General features: G+C 40.4%; 1 protein-coding gene across 5 annotated transcripts in view; it reads right to left on the reverse strand.

The window, feature by feature from the left end:
- The window catches only part of MGC68680 (uncharacterized protein), an 86,377-nt gene that overhangs the window by 23,539 nt on the left and 46,622 nt on the right, over positions 1-16,216 (reverse strand). For 3 of the 5 annotated variants that reach the window (XM_041580913.1, NM_001089700.1, XM_041580914.1), the window contains 5 exon segments: positions 11,735-11,934; positions 9,732-9,829; positions 7,753-7,900; positions 5,110-5,147; positions 2,659-2,757 (listed from right to left, as the gene is read on the reverse strand). In XM_041580913.1, coding sequence (XP_041436847.1) covers positions 2,659-2,757; positions 5,110-5,147; positions 7,753-7,900; positions 9,732-9,829; positions 11,735-11,909 — 558 coding nt within the window. In that variant the 5' untranslated portion in view covers positions 11,910-11,934. 5 annotated transcript variants of the gene reach the window in all.

A 16,216-nucleotide genomic window follows, 5' to 3' on the forward strand; every position in this document is an offset into this window, starting at 1 on the left:
ACAACAGAGTGTTACACTCCTATAACTAAACTGCCTCATCTTTATCACCGCTGCACCAGCCCAAAACACATATAGTGATGACTGAGCACTGGCAAAATCCACTTTGTAGCCACATCCACACAAACCAAGGCCATTTATGAGAAACACCCTCTTTACATGGTTGGGATGTCATTATCATAACTAAACAGGCACGAGGCACACCAGCATTTTATGACAGACTCACCCCCCCAACACACAAGTAAAAGAACACTGCAAGTCTCCACATGGTGATGGCTTGTTATTGCTTTCTATAACCAGTCCAGCAATACTATGATGAGAATCTCAGAGGAGAAGGGGACATTTACTAATCTGAGACTGCAGGTTGGTGGCTGAAAGTGGTGACTGTCCCACACAAGTACCCAATCCCAATCCCACCAGCCACAACCATCAGGGCTATAATTTGGGGGGCAGCCCCTGTAAAAAGCTTACTTCCAGGCCCCCTCTGCACATAAACTCAGATAACCTGCGATTCCCCGCTGCACATACTCACTGGTCACCCACAATCCCTTGCCAATTATACTACTGAGCAAGCAGACCCCCGCCAGGACCCCCTGTACCCCTTCATTGCTACCTACGCCACTGGTAACCAATAGGGATGGGCGAATTTGACCCGTTTCACCAAAAATTCACTGCCAGCGAAATGTTGCCGACGCCCATGTTTTTAATCAAAATTTTTTTGATGCACGTCTTTTTTTTTCGTCGCACGACGCCATACAAATCTAAGGTTGTCATTTCCGCGGCAAAACAAGGCTAAAAAATTCGCCCATCCTTAGTAACCAACCTACAAGGCCTTGTACTGGCCTCACTGAATGTCATATCCAATTAGCCAGCAGCTAAACACCTTTGCATAACAACTCTCGGACCACAAAGTGACGTTGAAAGTGTCATACAAATGGTGTGAAACTGTAAATACAAATACATGAAGAACATACAAGTCCGCATTTGAAGAAATGACAGTTGTACTTTGACCATGGCTAGCTACTATAAGCAACATCTCACTAGTTGGATGTGCAATAAACCCTTATAATACACAAGAGCCATGAATATCTTGTAAATTATATCCTTATAAATGGTCAGTTCTGATGTCATCAGTTATAAACGGTGAGTTCTGATGTCATTTCTGTCACATGACTCACTGAAATGTGTGTATTATAATAAATAAAGTTCCCCCAGTTGCAAAATATGAGGATATTAGAAGTTAACTTGGAGTTCCATGACCTGTATAAAAACACTCGGCCTTCGGCCTCGTACTTTTATATGGTCATGAAACTCCTCAGTAACTTATAATATCCTTATATTTTACAAGAGGGGGTACTTTATTCACTATTTAAACTAACAAAGATAGGGTAACAGTAACATTCCAGTGAAGCCAGTATTGCCAGTTAAGGGCTTAATCTATAGACCTTACAGTCTTGAGGCTTCATATATTACCCCAATGAAGGCATTCCCTTTTCACTGTACTGGCCTCACTGAATGTCCTACCAATTTTATGCAGCAAGTAGAGATGTACCGAATCCACTATTTTGGATTCGGCCGAACCCCCGAATCCTTCGCGAAAGATTCCGGTCGAATACCGAACCGAATCCTAATTTGCATATGCAAATTAGGGGTGGGAAGAGGAAAACATATTTTATTTCCTTGTTTTGTGACAAAAAGTCATGTGATTTCCCTCCCTGCCCCTAATTTGCATATGCAAATTAAGATTAGGATTCCGTTCGGCTGGGACAAAGGATTCGTCCCGAATCCTGCTGAAAAAGGCAAAATCCTGGCCGAATCCGAACCGAATCCTGGATTAGGTGCATCCCTACCAGCAAGCTAAACACCTTTGCATAACAACTCTCGGACCACAAAGTGATGTTGAAAGTGTCAATACAAATGGTGTGAAACTGTAAATACAAATACATGAAGAACATACAATCAGCATTTGAAGAAATGACAGTTGTACTTTGACCATGGCTAGCTACTATAAGCAGCATCTCACTAGCTGGATGTGCAATAAACCCTTATAATACACAAAAGCCATGAATATCCTGTAAATTATATCCTTATAAACGGTGAGTTCTGATGTCATCAGTTATAAACGGTGAGTAGTGATGTCATTTCTGTCACATGACTCACTAAAATTTGTGTATTATAATAAATAAAGTACCCCCAGTTGTAAAATATGAGGAAATTAGAAGTTACCTCGGAGTTCCATGACCTGTATAAAAACACTCGGCCTTCGGCCTCGTACTTTTATATGGTCATGAAACTCCTCAGTAACTTATAATATCCTTATATTTTACAAGAGGGGGTACTTTATTCACTATATAAACTAACAAAGATAGGGTGACAGTAACATTCCCTAGACAAGCATTACAGATGTGTAACTTCAAAACTACATTACTTACAGGGAATGCCTTCAATGGGGTAATATATGAAGCCTCAAGACTGTAAATGTCTGTAGATTAAGCCCTTAACTGGCAATACTGGCTTCACTACCTTATACTCTCCCTTCCTGTTACACTTCCTGATTTATGAAACAGCTGAGCTAGCAATTACAGATTGACAACACCAAACAGGTAAACTAGAAGTGGCAGGGCCATAACAGGCCTTACTCAACTGCTACTTATTACTTACTGATTTTGTGTGTTCAGGACGTGGAGGGAAGGCTGGGGCAACTTCACAATCTTCAGCTGCTGGCACAGGAGGGACCTCTGCTTCCTCAGCCTTTGCATCCTCAAGAAGATAAATGACATATATATATATATATATATATATATATATATATATATATATATATATATATATATATATAATATTTGAAAGTATGATGTAGAGAGTGATATTCTGAGACAATAAATAAATAAATAAATAAAAAGTAGTAATAACAATAAATAACTGCCTTTTGCACAAATCCTGCATGTAGAGAGACACAATATCTGGTGATTTTAATAGAGTGAGCTCTAATATCTCTTCTAGGCAAAAGGAGCCTCCCTATAAGATATATTGGATCTAACTGTCAGTGAATATCTGACACCCAACTGCTGCATGAAGAGAGAATGAAGAGAAACAGATGCTGAGAGAGGAATAGTGAAGATAAACTTGATTTCAGAAAAGGTACCAAATTTTTAATTCATTATATTTAGAAAACTTCTTACTTCAGTATGCTGAAGCTTAAATTTTCATTTTTGCGATAGTTCCCCTTTAATAATACAAGGGGTGAGAGAGAAGCCCACCATTAGTACGTCGTTAGTACGAGGAGCTGAGTGCATGTTATTACTGCTACTAATAGTATTAAATGAAGATCAATGGTACTTGTCTCCCTGAGGGTGGTGCTTGTATAGGGCTGCAATGTGACACAAGGAATTATGGTTCAAGAACCGCTGGGTTATAGTCTCTGCCTCTCTGGGTTCCCTGAGGCCTCAGGGAGAAGTATAACACTACAAAAACTACAGGACCGGGACTCCACCGGCCAAAGCTTTCATACAAGCCAAACAAACCATCACTAACCTGCATCTAAACACTAGCACTGTATAAGCACGTTTAAGGGTAAGACTCCACGGAGGATTTCCGCACGATCCAACACGTTGCGCAAAACCGCAGGCATGACATTGGATGCAACAGAAATAAGGTAACTAATAGCATTGTCGGATGTGGTCGCAGCGTCGGATCAACGATGTGACTTCATCCCACATTCCTCTTACCTTATTTCTGTCGTATCAGACGTGACGCCTATGTTTTTGCGCATTGTGTCGGATCGCGCGGAAATCCTCCGTGGAGTCCTATCTTAAAGGGGAACTAAAGTCTAAAATAGAATAAGGCTAGAAATGCTGTATTTTGTATACTAAACATGAACTGACTGCACCACAAGTCTAATCAAACAAATGATTTATGCTTTCAAAGTTGGCCACAAGGGGTCACCGTCTTGTAACTTTGTTAAAGATCTTTGCAAGACCAAGACTGTGCACATGCTCAGTGTGGCCTGGGCTGCTTAGGGATCTTCATAAATTATCAAAACGGCACAAGTCAAATTATATCTGCCAGACTGATTAATAATCAGAATATACAGACTGCACTGGGTCCTGTGTTGTCATGTAATCTAATGTGGATTTTATAGTTTTTGTATTTTTAATACAAACTTTCTCCAACTCTGCAGAACCAGTGGCTGCAGCAAAATAATCCTCCAAATAGAATCCCAGTTTATCTGTTTAGATCTGGCTCCATGATCTTTGTCCCTGCAGCTGGAGTTGGAAACAGTAAAGGGGATGTAAAGGCAAAAATAAAATCCAATAAAAATCTCGAAACAGTCACCAACTGCTCTACAGGGAAACAAACAAAGCTGCTTGAGTTCTGCATGGCTGGGAAGTACTTATGATTGTTTTCCTGCAGAGCAGTTAGGGACCGTCTTAAGTTTCCTATCTGCAGCAATCAGAGAAAGTAAAACAAGGAGAATTTCACTACATACAGTCAGGTTTTTTATAAAAATGATACACATTTTTTAATTAAAGTATATTGGAGATCGGTTTTTTTTTTCATTAGAGAAAGTAAAAATGGTAATTTATTTTTTGCCTTTACATGCCCTTTAAAGGGACATACTATTATTTAAAACAGATATCATGCCATTATGCATGTAACATGATTAATCCCTGCATATTTTGTTTACTACCTCTTTACCAAATTTGAAAGCCATGCTTAAAGGGGTGGTTAACCTTTAAGTTAACTTTTAGTATGTTATAGAATGGCTAATTTTAAGCAACTTTTCAATTGGCCTTCATTTTTTTCTTTTATATAGTTTTTGAATGATATGCCTTCTTCTTCTGAAACTTTCCAGTTTTTAATTTAGGGTCGCTGACCCCATCTACTCTTCACTGAGCACAGGAATTTTCATCTCGCACTCTTGAAGCGTCCAAGAGGGTGCAAGAGTTTAGGAAATGAGCATTCTTGCATAAATGACCCCCGCTTTTTTTGCATGTATGCTTGTGTATATATTCTTGTATAATGGCATAACGATCATACTTAAATAAATTTCTACTTACTCAGAAATAAAAGAATATTAGAAATTCGAAAAATAAAAAATCTTTAGCTTACCGAGATGGCAATGGAATCATAAGCCTCTTTCGATTTATCTGAGCAAAACAAAACAGGAACAATCATTAGCAATGTTATACAAACAGCGTACTCTTTAAAGAGGTTGTTTGCCTTAACATTCATTTTTAGTATGGCGATGATCTGAGACAATTTGCAATTAGTCCTCTTCTTTAATTAGTTAGCTTTTTGTTCAGTAGCTCTCCAATTTGGAATTTCAGCAGCTATCTTGATGCTACGGTTCACATCACATCATCAAAAAGTGAAGTTAGGGATTTCCACAGTCCTCTAGAGTGAAATTCCGCCACTATCCATTCATTTCTATGTGATTTTTAAAATAGTATTTATCAATGGGTGAAGTGAAAGTTCATCCTTTGATAAATTTCAGAATGCCATAGAAATGAATGGAGAGAGGGGGAATTTCACTCTAGTGGACTGCAGCGATCTCTGACTTTACTCTTTGATAAATGTACCCCATAGTCTTTTTGCCATGAGCATAGGGTTGCCAGGTTGGGTTACAGAGGGGGAGGGTCATTATGTTTGGGGCGGGGCTATGACGCCAATGTCAATCATATGGAATTTGGAATGTCTACCCTGCAGTCTGACGTCTTTGTGTGTTTTCTTCCAGTTCCACAACACCCTGCACTGGGTTATCTTTGCCATGTTAAAAGTATTACTGTATGATGTTCTACTAGAGCTGGCCTATAAAACTATCCTTTATTAGGAGCAAAAAATAGAACTCTTGAAAAATCTTCAAATTTGAACAAATCAATATCTATCTATCTATCTGTCTATATTATAAGCCTTAAAGTGATATTGACACTGAGGGGCAAATTCATCAAGGGTCGAATATCGAGGGTTAATTAACCCTCGATATTCGACTGGGAATGAAAATCCTTCGACTTCGAATATCGAAGTTGAAGGATTTTGCTCAAATAATTAAACGATCGAAGGAATAATCGTTAGATCGAACACTTAAATCCTTCGAATCGAACCATTCGAAGGATTTTAATCCAACGATCGAAGGATTATCCTTCGACCAAAAAAACATAGCCAAGCCTATGGGGACCTTCCCCATAGGCTAACATTGGATTTGGACCTTCCCCATAGGCTAACATTGGGTTCGGTAGCTTTTAGGTGGCAAACTAGGGGGTCGAAGTTTTTTCTTAAAGAGACAGTACTTCGACTATCGAATGGTCGAATAGTCGGACGATTTTAAGTTCGAATCCTTCGATTCGAAGACAAAGTCGTAGTCGAAGGTCGAAGTAGCCCATTCGATGGTCGAAGTAGCCAAAAAAACACTTTGCAATTCGACGTTTTTTTTCTTCTATTCCTTCATTTGAAGTTAATGAATTGGCCCCTAAAAGACTACTTTTTGAATGTACATTAAAAGTAACCTATTGGTTATTTAGCCAAGGGTTTTTTTTTTTTGTGAGTAGACTGTAGAGTAGACTGTTTTTTTCAGCCTGAGTTTCTAATGCTAACGGACTCCTGCAGCACAAATATGGCAGCCCCCTCATACAGGAACATGGGGAGTCAGACAGGTAAAATAAAAGCATTGTGCAAATACTTGGTAAAGTTATAAGTAGCTTTCAAAGGCAATATTATGAAAGATGTAAAAAAAGAGTTTAATTTCTGGTGTCAGTATCTCTTTAAAGGAACAGCTCAGTATAAAATAAAAACTGGGTAAATAGGCTATGCAAAATAAAAAATGTATCTAATATAGTTAGTCAGGCAAAAATGTAATGTATAAAGGCTGGAGTGACTGGATGTGTAACTTAATAGCCTGAACACTACTTCCTGCTTTTCAGCTCTCTAACTCTGAGTTAGTCAGTGTCTATAAGGGGGGCCACATGGGACATAACTGTTCAGTGAGTTTGTAATTGATCCTCAGCATTCAGCTCAGATTCAAAAGCAACAGTTATGACTCAGATGGCCTCCATTCAAGTCACTGATTGGTAACTGCCTGGTAACCAATCAGTGGAAAGCAAGAGAGCTGAAAAGCAGGAAGTAGTGTTCTGGCTATTATGTTACACATCCACTCACTCCAGCCTTTATACATTACATTTTTGCCTAACTAACTATATTAGATACATTTTTTAATTTGCACAACCTATCTATTTACCTAGTTTGTTTTTACACTGAACAATTCCTTTAAGGATAATTACTTTATTTTACTCTAGGTACTCCCCCACACTCTCCCTGTAATCAAGTCAGTTTGATTCGAGGTAACGGCACGAGCAGGGAGGACGGATTTGTTTCTGACTCTATTGCTCCTTTATCCCAATGCACAAGGCAGGCAGATTAGAAGGGACCATCACTTATGCAGACTGCTGACATGTGAAATCAGTGCCTAATAAAAGGAAACTGAAAATGCTATATCAGTGCCTGTTTTAAAAGCGAAACTTTAAATGTTATATATTTAAATATATATACTATATATAAAAACATATAAATATACAGAAATGGAATGTTCTGAGAATACACTAAACTACCCAAATACACTGTACATTATTGATTACAGAGCCACAACCAGAGCCGCACAGTCCAATTAAAAATACTTACATCAGAATAAAATTCATAGTCATCTCTGATCCAGGTTCCCTAACCTGCCCTATAAGTTTCTTAGTAAGGGTTTTTTTTTACCTGTGAAGCTCATGTATTTTTGGCTCTTGGACGTTGTTTCAGAGCTGTAGAAATTCAGTACATCCAGAACAACCTGTGGGTTCTTCTTCTGATCAATTTTACTGATCTTTGCATTCTTCAGAAGGCTGGCCCACTGATGTGGCATTCCCTGGATGGGTATAGGAATAGAAAAAAACTGGCTAAGCCGTACAAAATAGAGAGAACTTTTAGAAAATCTGCTGGGCAATAGTGTAGCCTTGCTAAATTGTGCTTAGTACAGGGGATACCTATGCCGTCATAGTTTTATGGGATCTCTCTGTACAGACTATGAGCAAACTTAGGGGCTGTTCCTGCTGAATTGTGCTAAGTACAGGGGACTACCTATGCTGCCATAGTTTTATGGGATCTCTCTGTACAGACTATGAGCAAACTAAGGGACTGTTCCTGCTGAATTGTGCTTAGTACAGGGGATACCTATGTGCCATAGTTTTATGGGATCAGTCTATACAGACTATGAGCAAACTTAGGGACTGTTCCTGCTGAATTGTGCTTAGTACAGAGGAATACCTATGCTGCGATACTTTTATGGGATCTCTCTGTACAGACTATGATCAAACTTAGGGACTGTTCCTGCTGAATTGTGCTTAGTACAAGGGAATACCTATGCTGCCATAGTTTTATGGGATCTCTCTGTACAGACTATGAGCAAACTTAGGGACTGTTCCTGCTGAATTGTGCTTAGTACAGGGGAATAGCTATGCTGCCATAGTTTTATGGGATCTCTGTACAGACTATGAGCAAACTTAGGGGAGTGTTCCTGCTGAATTGTGCTTAGTACAAGGGAATACCTATGCTGTCATAGTTTTATGGGATCTCTCTGTACAGACTATGAGCAAACTTAGGGACTGTTCCTGCCGAATTGTGCTTAGTACAAGGGAATACCTATGCTGACATAGTTTTATGGGATCTCTCTGTACAGACTATGAGCAAACTTAGGGACTGTTCCTGCCGAATTGTGCTTAGTACAGGGGAATACCTATGCTGCCATAGTTTTATGGGATCTCTCTGTACAGACTATGAGCAAACTTAGGGACTGTTCCTGCTGAATTGTGCTTAGTACAAGGGAATACCTATGCTGCCATAGTTTTATGGGATCTCTCTGTACAGACTATGAGCAAACTTAGGGACTGTTCCTGCTGAATTGTGCTTAGTACAGGGAATACCTATGCTGCCATAGTTATATATAAGATATCTTCCAATCCACCCTTATATAAACCTAATAAAACTGAAGATCCAGAAAAAAAAATGTAAAATAAAACCTTGGCTAAGGGCAGTTATGAGTTTTATTATCTATAAAACAATTATACAGAAAGCCAACATGCAAGAATACTATAAGCGATTCAATGTGCTATGAACACACACAGGGCAGCCATCAGGGGGGGACAGGGGGGCCCGGCCACGCCACACTTACTTGATTAGCAGGGCCCCCCATCTTTCTGAGAGCTGCTGACTTCGGGAAGGCATGGATGTTTAAGGGGCCCTAGCCACCAATATTTTTTAATGGGGGGGGGCTGGCCACAAATGTTTTTTTATGGGGGGCCCTGACCACCAATATCTTTTTATTTTTTATTAACATGTGGGATCCCTAGCCACCAATATTTTTTTTGTTTTTTTACTGTGTGGTGGGGAGGGCGGACCTGTAGGTGGGGCTTGTGGTGGGCGCAGCCCAGGGGGCCCAGGAAATGTTGTTGTATGGGGCCCTGCGATTTCTGATGGCGGTCCTGAACACAAATCTGGAACCAGGTTGATCCTATGAGTCCTACCTCATTAGTTTAAGCTGCAGATGCACAGGCAGTGGGTCACTGACAGGTGGGAATGGGAAGACTAACGGGACAACGGGGTGATAATGAATCAGGAGGGAAGCCTAGAGGGCATTGATTTTTATTGCACAGGTAGATGAAATTAGCCAGAAAAGTGGTTCACTGTTCTCAGGAACTTACAGTAAATTCTCCTGTAGCTGGGTCAATCCCCACATGATGAATATGTTCACAGCCAAACGGACTGGATATCAGAATATCTCTTTTTTCCTTTAGTTTATCTGGGGAAAGTAAAGAAATTAAAATAGTCAGCAAAGATGGATAAAATGCAGATTAAACCTCAGGGACACAGAAATCCTGCCGCTGCAACTGTGTTCTTTCATAGATCATTGATGGGACGCAACATGATAATGGCTGTGGTCAAAATGTTAAAACCATTAATTTATAGACCCCGCCATTATTCCATTAAAACAAAAATACAGGTATATACATAGTATTCAGGGAATCCAAAAAGGTTCAACTGCTATAGGTGCAAATATAGGCAGCAACTGTGTATAGTAGGGAGAGATGGTGCCTATAGTAACAGTGGATAATAGTCTCTGGGAAGGGAGTGTGACTGTGGGATAGCAGGTATAGTAGGGAGAGATGGTGCCTATAGTAACAGTGGATAATAGTCTCTGGGAAGGGAGTGTGACTGTGGGATAGCAGGTATAGTAGGGAGAGATGGTGTCTATAGTAACAGTGGATAATAGTCTCTGGGAAGGGAGTGTGACTGTGGGATAGCAGGTATAGTAGGGAGAGATGGTGCCTATAGTAACAGTGGATAATAGTCTCTGGGAAGGGAGTGTGACTGTGGGATAGCAGGTATAGTAGGGAGAGATGTGTCTATAGTAACAGTGGATAATAGTCTCTGGGAAGTGAGTGTGACTGTGGGATAGTAGGTATAGTAGGGAGAGATGGTGTCTATAGTAACAGTGGATAATAGTCTCTGGGAAGGGAGTGTGACTGTGGGATAGCAGGTATAGTAGGGAGAGATGGTGTCTATAGTAACAGTGGATAATAGTCTCTGGGAAGGGAGTGTGACTGTGGGATAGCAGGTATAGTAGGGAGAGATGGTCTCTATAGTAACAGTGGATAATAGTCTCTGGGAAGGGAGTGTGACTGTGGGATAGCAGGTATAGTAGGGAGAGATGTGTCTATAGTAACAGTGGATAATAGTCTCTGGGAAGTGAGTGTGACTGTGGGATAGTAGGTATAGTAGGGAGAGATGGTGTCTATAGTAACAGTGGATAATAGTCTCTGGGAAGGGAGTGTGACTGTGGGATAGCAGGTATAGTAGGGAGAGATGGTGTCTATAGTAACAGTGGATAATAGTCTCTGGGAAGGGAGTGTGACTGTGGGATAGCAGGTATAGTAGGGAGAGATGGTCTCTATAGTAACAGTGGATAATAGTCTCTGGGAAGGGAGTGTGACTGTGGGATAGCAGGTATAGTAGGGAGAGATGGTGCCTATAGTAACAGTGGATAATAGTCTCTGGGAAGGGAGTGTCACTGTGGGATAGCAGGTATAGTAGGGAGAGATGGTGCCTATAGTAACAGTGGATAATAGTCTCTGGGAAGGGAGTGTGACTGTGGGATAGTAGGTATAGTAGGGAGAGATGGTGTCTATTATTGCAGTGGGGATGGGTTTCTAGTTAGTTCCAGGACACATAGATTCCACTGATGCAATTTCATGGGAGTCTAATTGTGATGTAAGCAGCAGGGCTCTCTCTGATTCGCTAATTACTAGCCATGCCTGTGGATCTGGTAGTTTACTATTAAGTAACCCAGAGGCAGATGCTCAGTAAAGTTGCTGGGCAAAAAGCAAGTACTTTCCAAGGAAAACAAGAAAATAAAATGTATGGACACTAAATGACCAATAAAGTAAAGTAGGACCTCGCTTTTAGAATTTCCCATGAAATCCCGGAACAAAAGAATACAGCGTTACCAGCGCCAGACCATGAAAACACAATTTAGTTTCCGGGGATTTACGTGCGGTTACATAAAAGTGGGGTCCTACTGTATAGGAAAAGACTACTTGGCATGGGAAACCTTATTTATCTGTATATTTCAGCTTAATAATAAGAGGGACGGGGGAGGGGATTGTGTTCCTACGTTAAGTAACCTACATCATCAATAGACTGGTACCTTTATGCCCAGAAAAGATGAAAAATGGCAGCTTCTTTTTCTTTTCTTTTTCATCTTGGTTAGTAGACAGCGGTTTAGTCCCATAATTCCCTTCGCTCGTATTGCCCCCGTCTATTGTGCTGTTGATCCTCATGGGTGGAGGCTTGTCTTCAATCACCAAAGCATTGTTGGACATATTCAGGATCCAACTCAACCGCTGACTGGCCAAAGAGAGAAGAATCAATGTTACCAGCTGTGTTCCTATAAATAAGAATTAAATAAGAATTATGATTTCATATCCAGCAATGAACCAGGGGCAGGAGACCATGTGACTTGGGCAGGGGGCTGGGGGGAGAGACCCAGACTCTTTTGGACCTTGAGGAGAGGGATGGACATCAGGTGTCTCTGGGGGGCCACTGATTTACATTTGGGCCCCAGAATTAATCATTACTATTTGATCAAGTGCCGCCTCCTCCTTTAATTAAGCCCAATTGCTTCCCCCTCTATGGCATTAAATCATTACCCAATGCCAACATACTATAACACAGGACATTGAGTTATACAGGGAACTCTGAGTATCACTCATGTATTATAAGGGATAATGTACCCCCTACTGTAAATGATAAGGATATTAGAAGTCACTGAGGGGTTGTTCTGTGACCATATAAAGGCACAAGGCTGCAGGCTGAGTTATACAGGGAACTCTGAGTATCACTCATGTATTATAAGGGATAATGTACCCCCTACTGTAAATGATAAGGATATTAGAAGTCACTGAGGGGTTGTTCTGTGACCATATAAAGGCACAAGGCTGCAGGCTGAGTTATACAGGGAACTCTGAGTATCACTCATGTATTATAAGGGATAATGTACCCCCTACTGTAAATGATAAGGATATTAGAAGTCACTGAGGAGTTCCATATAATGGCATATGGTCAAATGCTTAAATATAAATTAGTGAAAACTGTGAATTAAACTCACTATGTATTGAGTACTATCCAGGCAATGGCCCAGCAAATCCTCAATCCCAAACGTTGTATTTATATGCAGTGAAGGTATCAACATAACATTTTTACTTCTGACAGTTTGTTAGTAATGGGAAATGGCCTGGTTTCATATACTGTAAGATAAACATGTTCTAATTCCAGTACAAAATGAGCTGCTTATAGTTGATGTTTAAGCCTAAGAGCAAATGCTAAGCAGTGTAATTGCATTCTATTGATTTGTAGCTGCAGTTTCTTGCAAGTACCTACAGGATGGAAATGGCAATTGATGAGATACTGTCACTGCCCGTCTCATTCCGTTTTCTTTACTGCTGGTTCTGACTATTGAAACAACTAATCAAAACCCAGCTGATTAACAAACCTGGAGGCAAGTTGACTCCTGCTACATTGTTTCAACAGTCAGAACCAGCACATGTGCAGAATACACAAAAGGATGAACAAACCAGACTTCCAACTGCAGTCGCACAATGAAATATAACCAGTGAAAATGTGCAATTTTGTATAGTGAAAAGTTTCTTTTATGGCACAAAATGAAATGCTAATGCCTTTCGGCTGGAGATCCTCTTTAAAGGGATACTGTCATGGGAAATAAATGAATCAGTTAATAGTGCTACTCCAGCAGAATTCTGCACTGAAATCCATTTCTCAAAAGAGCAAACAGATTTTCTTATATTCAATTTTGAAATCTGACATGGGGCTAGACATATTGTCAATTTCCCAGCTGCCCCTGGTCATGTGACTTGTGCCTGCACTTTAGGAGAGAAATACTTTCTGGCAGGCTGCTGTTTTTCCTTCTCAATGTAACTGAGTGTGTCTCAGTGGGACCTGGATTTTACTATTGAGTGTTGTTCTTAGATCTACTAGGCAGCTGTTATCTTGTGTTAGGGAGCTGCTATCTGGTTACCTTCCCATTGTTCTTTTGTTTGGCTGCTGGGGGGGGGGAAAGGGAGGGGGGTGATATCACTCTAACTTGCAGTACAGCATTAAAGAGTGATTGAAGTTTATCAGAGCACAAGTCACATGACCAGGGGCAGCTAGGAAATTGACAATATGTCTAGCCCATGTCAGATTTCAAAATTTAATATAAAAAAATCAGTTTGCTCTTTTGAGAAATGGATTCAGTGCAGAATTCTGCTGGAGCAGCACTATTAACTGATTCATTTTGGAAAAATATTTTTTTCCCATGACAGTATCCCTTTAACTGGGCTCTCAGTTACATCCGACTGCAGCATGTCACACCTGGGCGCAGCAATCCTTATATACACAGGACGGAGCATGGCATTTCTCTGAGCTTAGAAACAGTAGAAAACAACATACTCGGCTTGTACCGACTATCACTAGCCGTGGGCATGAGTCACAAAGGAGTTTCCATTGTTTACACCACTGCCACGTGGAGAATGTGAATAGAGTACAGGGAGATAAGGAAGCTAAACACAGCGGCAATTGCACAGATAATATTCCTCACCTGTCTGGAGTGAAGACAAGAAATGCACACGTGCAATGACAGTTTGAGTGCTGCCTTGACCTATATATTAGCTGCCATATCCGCCCCGCAGCACCTAATTAATGGGTTAAGCACCCAATCTGCTGATGTACGTGCAGCTCCTGTCTTCACTCCATGTGGTGATTCATTTTGATGGGAGTTTGTGCAGCACTCCTACAGGCTTACACCTGGGTGCAGGAACCTCCCCACCTCTCATTCATTTCTGATCACCCATTGCCGTGCCCATTCTGCCCAGGACCAACCCCTCCGCATTACATTTGATCCCACTGGCACGACGTGACATGTCGGCATTTCAAGCCTCTGTACAACTAACTCCTCCTTATCTGAAAAGCAGGGACACGGCTGCAGCTGCAGGTTGGGAGGGGACAGTAGCTACAGAGCTCATTATCTATAACAACACAAAATGACTAACATCCCATGAGAAAGGTGCAGTGATATAGAGGAAGTGAGTGTGTATGTGATACACCTGCATAAACACAAAGCACCAGGCTGAGCTTTGGAAAGCACCTAGTAATCTCCGCCGTAACAATTCCATTTATTTCACTAATCACAGCGAGTCAATCGGTGTCAGACACACTGGACTGTGTTGACCAGTAAAAAAGAAGCCTGACTGACGCATGGGCTGATGTCTCGGACCCTCAAGACCAAATCAGTAGCTTATCTGATGTTCGGGCAGATATCGATATCGGCAGAATTGAAAATTCCGAAACTGAAAAATACTACGGTGTTTGGATGTATTTCACTCCTGGCGGTTCTCCCTCGTCCTCCATTATAATCTCGTCATTTTTTTGACCACACCCATTTTACATACCCCCAGTTGTGTCAGTATAATTTAAATAAAATGGATGACGAACAAATTAACCCCAGAAACGCCAGTATAAGCAATAAATTAAATGAATAAAGGGCAAAAAAACTCCAGTCATGCCAGTATAATCACTAAATAAAATGGAAAAAGACAAATTAACCCCACACACACCAATATAATCACCAAATAAAAAGGATAATCGGCATATTAACCCCAGACATGCCAGTATAATTTAAATAAAATGGATGATGAACAAATTAACCCCAGAAGTGCCAGTATAATCACTAAGTATAATGTATACTGGATAAAGTAACCAGAGAAACGCCAGTATAATCAATAAGTCAAATGAATAAAGGGCAAAAAAACTCCAGTCATGCCAGTATAATCACTAAATAAAATGGATAAAGACAAATTAACCCCACACACACCAATATAATCACCAAATAAAAAGGATAATCGGCATATTAACCCCAGACATGCCAGTATAATCACTGAATAAAATGGATAAAGGGCATATTAACCCCAGTAGAACTGTAGAAATGGCCTATAAGCTTTCCATTAACCCCAGACAAGGCAGAAAGATCACGGCAAAAATGCCCAATGAGCACTCCATTAATTCCAGACATGGCAGTATAAGACACCTGAAAATAAATAAAATGGATAAAGGACATAATAACCCTAGTTGATACAGTATAATCACTAAATATAATGGATAAAGAGCATAACAACTCCAGTCATGCCAGTATAATCACTAAATAAAATTGATAAAGACAAATTAACCCCAGATGCTCCAATATAATCACCAAATAAAATGAATAATCACTATATTAACCCCAGACATGCCAGTATAATCGCTGAATAAAATGGAATAAAGGGCATATTAACCCCAGACGTGCCAGTATAATCACTGTAGAAATGGCCAATAAGCACTCCATAAATCCCAAACAAGGCAGGAAGATCACGGCAAAAATGGCCAATGAGAACTCCATTAATTCCAGACATGGCAGTAAGATTAAAGCAGAAATGGATAGATTGAAAGCATTACATCGCTTATACTTGTACAAGCACAATACAAATGCCAAAGTTCCTTCTTCCTAAGTCCCTCACTATTTGGCTCTTTCTCTAATTCTTTCATCGGATGATTAAAATCCAATATGGCCGTGTGTTCAACGGTGGAATGACTATCTTGG

The sequence above is a fragment of the Xenopus laevis genome, chromosome 2L (assembly GCF_017654675.1).
Source record: "Xenopus laevis strain J_2021 chromosome 2L, Xenopus_laevis_v10.1, whole genome shotgun sequence".
Lineage (NCBI taxonomy): Eukaryota > Metazoa > Chordata > Amphibia > Anura > Pipidae > Xenopus > Xenopus laevis.